This window comes from Pyxicephalus adspersus, chromosome 4 (genome assembly GCF_032062135.1).
Source record: "Pyxicephalus adspersus chromosome 4, UCB_Pads_2.0, whole genome shotgun sequence".
Taxonomy (NCBI): Eukaryota; Metazoa; Chordata; class Amphibia; order Anura; family Pyxicephalidae; genus Pyxicephalus; species Pyxicephalus adspersus.
Genome location: NC_092861.1, coordinates 143,521,977 through 143,532,446, shown reverse-complemented (window position 1 = coordinate 143,532,446; position 10,470 = coordinate 143,521,977). Strand labels below are relative to the sequence as shown.

General features: G+C 37.2%; 1 protein-coding gene across 4 annotated transcripts in view; it reads left to right on the top strand.

The window, feature by feature from the left end:
• Positions 1-10,470, top strand: part of USH2A (usherin) — a 371,236-nt gene that overhangs the window by 169,841 nt on the left and 190,925 nt on the right. For all 4 annotated transcript variants that reach the window (XM_072409865.1, XM_072409864.1, XM_072409867.1 and 1 more), the window contains one exon: positions 2,403-2,564. In XM_072409865.1, the coding sequence (XP_072265966.1) occupies positions 2,403-2,564 (162 nt within the window). The remainder of the gene's footprint in view (positions 1-2,402; positions 2,565-10,470) is intronic.

The window sequence follows — 10,470 nt, the reverse complement described above, 5'->3', positions numbered from 1 at the left end:
TGTTATGACTGTTGTGAATGTTTTTGGAATTGTTATTTAACACCTTGCACAGCCTAAGAACCCATACATTCCAATATTTGTAGTTTATTATGTCTACAAAAATGTAGAGCAAGCAAGCAACAGGAGATGGGAGACACCGGAAGGCATAAAGGGATACCAACATAATGATTCCAGGAAATCAACTTCAGCATTCATTTCAGCTCTGGCCCAAAAAAAAAAAATTGCAATTTATTAAAAAGCCATCATTCGAATGGAGAATTTAGTTTTGCATTTTTCAGCAACATGTCACCATATTGCATCTATTTTCTGCCTGTTGGTGCAGCAGAATAATACAGAAATCCACTCCATTGACTTTGTGTCTAGTCTGTGCCGTGCTAAAAAACACAAACTCCCAGTAGTGTTATCTGATTTCTGGAGAAAAATCTATTTCTGCATAACGAGGGCCCATTGGATAGTGCCTCCGCATTAATCCCTGATTTCTACTCTTATATTTGCAATTCATATGCGGCATCTTTACTTCAATATGCATATTAGCATTAAGGAGAGAGAGCATTAAATAGCTCATTTTTGTAATGCTTTTTTTTCTGCCATTAATGCACCACATAATACACGTAGCTTGCCATGTAGGATTGTGGTCTTCATCAATGCATTTTTTTCTATAATTAACTAAACGTTGAAGAAGGAGTTCAAAATCTGTATTCGTGTAAGAGGGAGGCATTTATAACACCAAAGCTACTGATCTACTGAAATTGGAACAAAAGTTTAATTGAAAAATAAGACAGCAGGTTGAATTTCTTTTTTGCCCCAGTTTAAGACAATTTGCCCTATATATACCTTTTAATTTTTTGGAGTACCTACCCTTGCCCCTCAAAATATATGAGTTTATTGGACTTTGAATGTGGAGTTGACCTACCATTTGTGGCTACTGCAGTCTTTACCTTACTGCCTTTATGGTTTTATATGGGGTCTGTGCACAGAAACACTTTTCTTATTTTTAGGACAACAAATATATGTAATGGTGAATAAAAAGAAAGAGTCTCCCATGGGTGTAGTCTACATAGGGATCATAGATTTATATTATCAGTGATTCAAAGATCAGCCTTTTGTAGATCAGAATAATGGGTGACCAGGGGAGTTCAGAGATCCGGATATTTTACACCCTGCTGCTCAGTCTCCTCCAACCCCCACCTCCCTTTTCTAAATAACAAATAAGCAACAACCACATATTGGGATAGACAATGGCTGTAGCAGGTAGAATCAATTTGTTTGTGTATAAAGAATACGACAAAAAGAGAAAAGGAGGGTTTTTATGGCTTTAATATATTGAAAAAATATAAATACATACAAAATCTATATAACGCAATTAGTATATTGCAAATGTACAATCTTATATTTAACCACTTGTAGGACCCACCCCCCACCTGTAATAAATTCATACTTTCAAAACATTAATTTACTTCAAAACTAGACAATGGTGTTAGTATTGTTGAGTACAAACCGTATGTTGTTATTATTATGGCTGTATTGATGCATCTTTTCATTATAAAAACATCAACAAAATTAACCATATGTATTTATACAAAATATCCATATATAATCACATAAATAATAATAACCATACAACAAGATCCTGAAATAATAATAAGACATAACATAACATATTATCCTCAATCATTTGAAGCATTATAATATAAAACACCAAGGCACTTCACTGAATCTGCAAAGCCATTAATATTTTGAACTCCAGCCATATTGCAGTGCCTCGGGCCGATATCAAGTACAAGCAGACCACCACAAGACACTGCTATTCTTTTTACCATGTAACATAGAGGACACCACACTGAAGATAAGTCCACCAACAACTTTTCCAAAACCAAAAACAGTTCTAAAACCTCAAATGCATATCAATTCCTTGACTCCCAACCAACTTAAATACGCCAGTTTGCAAGAGTGAGCAGGAAACTTTCTTCTCAATGGCCTAATTTCCACTGGCTTCCCCTCCTTCTATTCCTGGCCTTGCCATTTCCAATACCCCTGTCCAGACTACAGCCCCCCACCAGTCATCTCCATATCCCTAAACGTTTACCTTAACCTCTTCCAATCTGTTTCCCCCTATACCCTTCCATGTGTCCACTACACCTTCTTGTTCTCTCTGTGTATGAAAAGACACTCTTCTCAAAACAGTTATTCAACCAGCATTCTCAAAGCCTAGATCAAAAGTGTGTACCTGTAGTACAAATACATCCTATAAAAACATATGGGATGTTACTACCACGGTAAGGGCAACCTGCCACTAGATTTTTATTGTTGGAGCTGTTTTTTTAAAGTTCCTGAAGTTGTCCTATAAGTTATCATTAGACCGTTACATGAACAAATGGTAATACTGTTTAATTTTGTTTTAGCCCCAGAAGATCTTCAAGCCCCTTCTGCAACACCATCTCCTACGTCATTGCTTGTGCATTGGTTGCCCCCAAAACGCCCAAATGGAGCTATAAAAAAGTATGTATTGTACATGGATGGAACCCAAATGTACACTGGGGACAAGACAGAATACAATGTTTCTGGTAGGTAGCAGCTACATTTAATGCAGTGCTTCTTAATTGGAGTTCCCCCAGAAGTTGCTAGGGGTTCCTTGAGCAATTTGTGCCTCTTGGGTCAATTTTTGTGGCACCAATGATCTTTTTTGGCTACCTGTAAGGATGATATTCTTCCCAATGACCAGCAATGTAGGAGGCATTTACCCCACTGACCATCACACTAATATACTGTGAGCTGTGGATTAATTATAGCAGGGGTTTCCTCAAGACCTAAAAGTTATGTTAAAAAGACCAAGAAACGCTGTATTCTTGTATATTACACTGTAAAAATATACTGATTAATTTAATTTGTTACAAAACAACATGATTGAAGGGGACCCTGGGATACATGTGGGTTTAGCAAAACTAGATATGTCTTTGGAATTCAGACAAAGCAGGTCAAATGCAATAGGCTGCCTTTAAATCTCTACATTTAACAGCAACGTTGTGTACATGAGCCTCTAAAAAAATGAAAACTATTTTTAAAATTACATAAGCATGTTATCAATGAAATGTATATAATATATTATCCAAAAGGTTTTACAATGATCAACTTTAAGCCAATGAATGGGATGCTTGTATGCAGTGTTCTTTCACAGTTCCATCGTTTGGCCACCATCAGCACCTCGCAGCAATTTCCTTCCATTATTTTGTTAACATTTTTTCCCCTTAATGTAAAACATGCAAAAGAAAATGACATAAATCTTCGGTTCTCATCTCGCACAGGTTTGAGCTAGTGCTGCGGTGGGTCAGTTGTGACACTGAAAAATGACTGCAGTTATAAAACCTCCTGAAGGCCATTGAATTTTTACTATAATAAATAGCATACATTTTAAGTCAAACTTTTTCATTCTTTATTCAAAGGTAATGGGTTTTTGTATCCATAGAAACCTTGTTGTACTTTTTCCTAGATGAATACATAAGGGATGAGAACATGTATTCGTGAATATAAATGACTGCATTATGGATTATTAGTATCTCGGAGAAAAAAAAGGTAGATCTAGGTTAGAATTAGGAACATTTAAGCAAATGGTGTTGGCAATGATGAAAACACATGTTTTTACGTATAAAGGAGCATTAAGGACCGATACAAAGCTATTATGGTTTACAATTTCAGATTTTTATTGCAGTGGCTTGAAACTACCCTACAGGTCACTGTAATCAAACTTACTTGGAGGAAGTAATACTGCGGAAGAAATCTTGTACATTGTTGTTTTTGTAGCGTTTTTTATGTTTGAATTTTCCCTTTAGGCTAAGTCTACATGGACTGTTTCCCCGGGGTTCAAAATGAGTTTTTAAATGCCCGTGTTTGAAATTTACATTCATTCCAAAAAGCCTGTCCCCACTAGGAGATTTTCATAATAGACTGTAAGGAAAAGGCAATTCTACAGCATTGGGAAAATGTTTAAACACCCATAAGTTCTAAAAATGGTCAAAATTCATATAAAAGTTCCAAACACACTATTATGTAAGCCCTGCAATTTTTTTTGTTTCATTCTTGGCTCCAGGTCTATTAGCCTGCTCTATAGAATTGGATTTAAATCGACAATAGTCGCCTCGACTCTAGCAATGAGACTTCTACTTTACTGCCTTTGACTGAGTCAGTGTGCCTGATTTAATAAAGCTCTCCAAGACAGGAGTGGATACACTCATCAGTGAAGCTGGGTGATTCAGTAAACCTGGAATGGATCTTGTCCGGGACTGAAAACATTTGCTAAGTAATAGAAAATTACTTTTAAAAAATACATTTTAGGTTTGCTAGATCACTTAGCTTTACTGATGAAAGTGTATCCTCGCCTTGGAGAGCTTTAATAAATCAGGCCCAATATCTTTGCCCGGTCTTCTTTGGGTTTTGGTATCTTTTTGATAGGCTGGAATTGGATGATGTACATTAATATGAAGTTTGCAAACATGAAGTTAAAGAGGAATTGTCATCAAAATAAAAAATGATTCTTACCTTTACTTCCATAGAGCCCTTAGTCCCTCCACACCTGACCTCGATTTGTTGCCGTGCTGTTGTTTATTATTTCTTTGTCCTGACGTAGAGGAACCACTGGCCACAGCCATCTTTAACTGACCTTTGCTTATGTCACCTGATTGCGCACAGCGCAGGCAACGTCAGGCAGCCCAAAGCCTCCTGGTATATGTGACATTGGTATCCCAGGCAGCTTTGTGCTCCTATTCAGTTTTTACCGCCGCGGTAAAATTTACCTAGAAAAAAAACACTTTTTTACTTTATAGAAAAGAGTTTTATACCCTTTTATGTACAGAACAAATTGTAGCAAAAGGGCCGGGTTTTGGTTTAATGTAGAGAAAACGTAGGACTGAATTGCTAAACAAGTTTGGATTCTCACTTATCAAAGTAAATAACTCCATTCACTTAGGAACATCCAATCACATTTAAGGAAATATGAATATACATGCACCGGTTATAACCTTTCACTTATCTATCTCTAGAGGAAGACTGACAATAGTAGAGAGGGTCTTCTCAAGCAGGACATTGACAGCAATAAAAACCACTTGCCTTTACATACACTGAAAAGGCAGAAAGGCAGTACCAGCCAGACAACTGGCATTTTTCACAAAATATCAGCAATGGCAGCCTTTATTGACAGGTTCACTTTAAGCTTTAAGCACGATCTTTGGTACAGATCTGACATTGCTTTAGTGCTCAGTATTCATGACTAAGAACACTGACCTGGATAGCCGAGAATGCAGTGTCAGCTTTTCCCGAAGGCCAGGCCAAGCTGTCTGAGCTCGGTTAGAAAAGTCTTTTTTTTTTTGTCTCTGTCCTTTTCTTCCTAACAGAAGGATGTGCTGTAGTGTATTCATTAGATTAAATAGCACAGATCAGGGAGAAAACGCATTATGTCTATTTCGAGTGAGTCTATTGTATCATTTTCTGCTGTGATGCATTAGTGTGGTGTTAAAATAAAATCTGCTTATTTAAAATCCTTTTAAATAGTGTTGCAGTGTTTCCTGCTGTTACAATCTGCTTTAGGATAGCAGTTATCCTTGCTGCGGATTTCAGTTAACCTTGTCACAGACACTAAGCCTGAAGCAATGCAGACTTTAAAGGGTTTTGATTAGGAAGCAAAGCCCCGCGGTGTCATTACAGTAGAAAATCGCAGCTAAACAAGCTCTGGATGTCTCGGCCTTCCTCTTGAAAACTAGTCATTGCCCACGCCTCTCAAACTCAGCCTCCCTTTCTAAACAACGCTAGATGATTGCGAGGCCGTTGCCGTGCCATGAACTTACTAAAAAGATAAGTGGGACTGCTAGTGAGGAATTAAAGGATAAGGAGACTGTGTGGAATCAGTGTCAGGAGATGCGATTCCACTGTTGGGTGAAGATTGTTAACTAGCGGGACAGAGAAGCTTGGAAATACGAAAGCCTTGAATCTATATTATTATTACCGCCAGGACAAATCACTCTGCTGCACCACCTTCCAAGTCTATAGACTTGGCATCGGAAACGTATCTTGCTCATTCAAAATGACTAGTAAATCCAAACTATTTGGCCAATCATCTCCAGCTAAAGGGTATCCCCAGCCAGAAAGCTAAATACATGGCTGAGAACATTTGAAAAGGTCTATTTCACACAGACTTAACATTTGAAAAAGTGACTCTCTTACATTTACCATTATTCTGCAAATATGGCATCTTGCAAACTTGAACCCAGTGTTAGTATTTTGATGACTTGGTGAACTTTAACGTATCCTGGTTCTTTTTCTTTACTATGCTCACCCTCCCTTTATTTCATTTAGAGAATGGGCTTATGCTTTCAAGTCTGATTGCAACTATTTGTTGGGAATTGGACATTTATTTTAAATAGAGCCTGCAGGTACTTATATTGGCTGAACTAAACAATGATTTCAAGCTTGAGGCTGCATACACACGTGGAATTTTTGCTGCTAGAAATGATCTTTCATGATTGTTTCCAATGACAGTGCGACAAATGAACAATTAAGTGCTATACACAAAGCCCTTGTTCTGTTCTATGGAGAGGGGTACCCCAATATGCTCTCCTTCCTTGACTTGTATAGTGATTGTTCCCAGTTGGTTGTTCATGGATCCATCCTGAAGGATCCATGAACAATGTAGGGCATCCACTGTACATATATCAGATTCATCAAAAGGTGCTCATCTCAGACGTGTGTACATAGCCTAATTCTAAGAAGATATAAAAGACACAAATTAAAGCAGCTCTGTATTCATTATTGCATCATACAATTAATTATGATAAATGTAAGCTGTATAGATATCTAAAATTGATCTATCATCAACCTTTAGCAATTCACTGTATAGCAAAACTTAGACTGCACTTGGGAAAAAGCTGCACATCAGTTGTCTTGCAGTATAAAGAGAATGCAGATATAGGATAGGACTGAGAGATGAACTCACCGGTGTGCTGCCTCAGCTTTCACTGCCAGGTGTTTTTTGGTGTCCATTTCAATTAGGTCTTCTGTGGGCACCGGTATAGTGTTATCCTCAATACATGATATTTAGCAAAATAAAATATTACATACCTTGAAAAAAGGGTATCCATCTGTCTGTATTTCAACTGAGGGTCCACTTAAAAAAACCACAATTAGAATGAGAATAAAATGACTTTCTTAAGGTGCGCTACAGCAACTCCTTGTAACTGGCCCTCCTAGTATCTCAGTTTCATCAACTGGCACATCTACTTTTACTGGCAGTGGGCTTTGCATACCATGAACACCAACTACTACCCCATTAAAAGGTGGGAACTGGCACTGACTTAAAAGTGACATTTCGGATATATCCACCTTTTGCAGTCCTCTGTGCAAAAGCAATCAATAAAAGTCAATGAGGTGGCAGTGTCACGCGATGAACATTGTACACCATGTTAATTTTGATGCACATTACGGCTTCTTGGGTATACTAAGTTATTGCAACAAGTCAAAACAGGGTTTGGAATGGGTATACTTAAACATAGGTGAGCCCTATATTTTCAGGAGCAGTGAGTATTGGGCAAAGGGATAACAATAGTTAGGATTACTGTTACAGGGAAGAATAATGTGAGAAATAAGTGTTAGTGTTACAGGCAGAGTTTAATATTGGGGTTACATTTGTATCAAACCTATCAATTCAATATTTGAACATTTTTGTTTAATATATTTCAATAATATTATACAATATTAGTATTTCCTAATTTATCTATTACAATATTTTATAATAAGTATTTTATTAAACAAATCAAGAAAGCTCATTATACTAGTGACTGTATATACTAACAAGTTGGAACTGAAAATACAGAAAAATAAGTAATACATTTGTATATATGATTCCTAAAATGTTATCCAGGCATCCAAGCAACAAGATAGGCTTTTTATATAAAGGTTAGCCTGACATTTTCAATATGTCTTTTTAAAAAGAAAGCCTGGTGTATTTAGAGTCCGCACATATTTTATGTTATTGCAGTATTTACTTATACACAGAGTATAGCTTTTTTATGAGTCTCCATCCCCTAAATTAAGCTAACCTATCTCCCCCATTCACAAAATAAAACTTCATGAAATCTGGCTGTCACAGTTCCACTGTTTGTTATATCCAGTGTTGTCCTGCATGGGACGGATCCAACGCCATGCACAGACATGGCCAGGATGGTGCTGGATGTAAAACAGTGCAGGAATTCCATAACTTATTCATGGCCTCAGTATATGGTCGGGCTCTCAAATCTTTCACAAATAGTACTGGACTTTTGCTAAGTTCGATCCACATGACCAGAAAAGAAGAGAGAATCCAGGGAAAGAGCGGGAAGGAAACTCACAGGGTAGAGAATAAGTGAAGTAATTCTGACATCAATAACAAGCTTGTAAAATCATTACAGGGGCCACTACTGGGACCTAGTACTAGGATCTCAGTTACTTTTGCCATAGACACATCCCAGGACTACATCTCCCAAGAGTTGTTTTTCTACACACAATTAGGTTCTGTTATTAGGAATATAGGCTGTTCACATGGAAAAGTGGATGATCACCTTGCAACGGATATTTTACATAGTAAATGACATGAAGCTCTATCCAAATGTGCAAGGAAAAATCTTCTTTAAATTTCCTTGCACGTGATTTAGTATTCTTTGCAATGTTCTCACCACATTGGCTAAGCTAAGTGAACTATCTTTTGCAAAGTGATAATTCACCTTATGTGAACAACCTAAATTCTTTTAGTAAATCACGCTCAGTCTGTGGAAAGTATTTTAAAAGTCATGGCAGCATTATCACACTCAGAAAGAATTGAATGTAGACATGTAAGAGCAGGGGGATAAGTGGGATTCTTTAGTTCAATTTGCAGGGCTGGCAATGCTGATTGGTATTTCAAAGCAACAAAATCATTGTCTTGTCAGCCCAAACAGGAAGGCATATACACAAGGACATAAAGATTTGAAGCATGTAGAAAGACTTTTTTTGGGGGGGACTGACATACAAAAAAAAATTAGGCTATTGACTTAACAAAGTGAATGATCACCTTGCAAGGAATAATTGATTTCACTTTGTAAATGCGGTGAAAATTCATTTTTTAAAGAATACTCATTACCTGCAAGGAAATCTAAAAAAAAACAAGATTCCTTGCACATGATTAGATGGTTGAAATCTGCAGAGCTTTATTTCATTTATTGAAGTAGGTAAAATGTCTTTTCAAAGGAGATAAATCACTTAGCTATGTGAACAGCTTTTATTCCTTCAATTCTCTTGTCCAGCCCTTTAAGTGTATAACATATACATGTATAGCTATGGCATTATAGAATCTGCTACACAATATGTTTGAGACCTGCCAAGTAAACATCAAAAAAGATGCCACCTAAATGTTGTGGAAAGGTTTGAATATTTAGTGGGTGGCCGCAGAACAGCCCGTCCTTAATGTTATAGACGGAGATAATGTACCGGATCTAATTCTTCCCAGCAATTAAAAACCTAGAAGGACACAAATGGTTTTTTAATTTTCTAATATGAAAATTAATCATCAGAAAAATGTTCTACAGTTTTGTGCCTTAAGTTGGTAGAAAATCATTTTCTCCTTAACCAATCATTTTTTGCAAATTGAGATCAATGAAATTCTTCCAAAAATAGCAAGAAATCAATGAGAGAAAGACCATCATTCATGGCCATATGGTGACTTATAACCGCACTGACAGTAATCAGTAGAGTGTCCGTAATCCACAGTGCAAATTCGTAAAACCATATCAGCCTTCGTATCTGTCTCTGTATTTTTTTTCCCTCCATGTAACACAATGCTTGATTTTATGCAAATGATGCAATCAAGGAAATGGTGAAGGAGGTGGTGTCGCTTATAACAGCCGAGGCTGGGACCATCAAGACAACACACTGTGTATAGCAATATCTTCATAATGTTAAACGCTAAAGAGGGGGGAAAAATGAAGTGCTTTTTTCATTAAGTTTCAGTTTACTATTTGTGATTGCTAATGTATTACACTGCTGGTAGAACATGTAAATGACATGGGTATATTATACATCCATATGTGAACTTTGAAAGCAGAACTGTGTTGAAGAATAGTTAAATAAAGAATATTAGAAAGGATAGAAAGTATAATAAATGAAATAGAAATTTTAGAAAGTCCTCAAGTCTGTGGGGGAAGTGTTATGGTTTGGAGTGCCTACAGGTTAGTAATATAATCTGAGGTGCCTGTGGGGGCAATGTTATGGTCTGGGGTGCCCTTAAGGGCAGAGTTATGATTTTGCATTTCTGTGGGGGCAGTGTTATGATCTAGAGTGCTTGTGGGGCAGTGTTATGATCTGGGGTGCCTGCAGAGGCAATGTTATTATTTGGGCTTCCTGCAGGGGCAGTGTTATGATCTAGTGTGCCTGCAGAGACAATGAAATCATTTGGGCTTCCTGCAGGGGCAGTGTTAT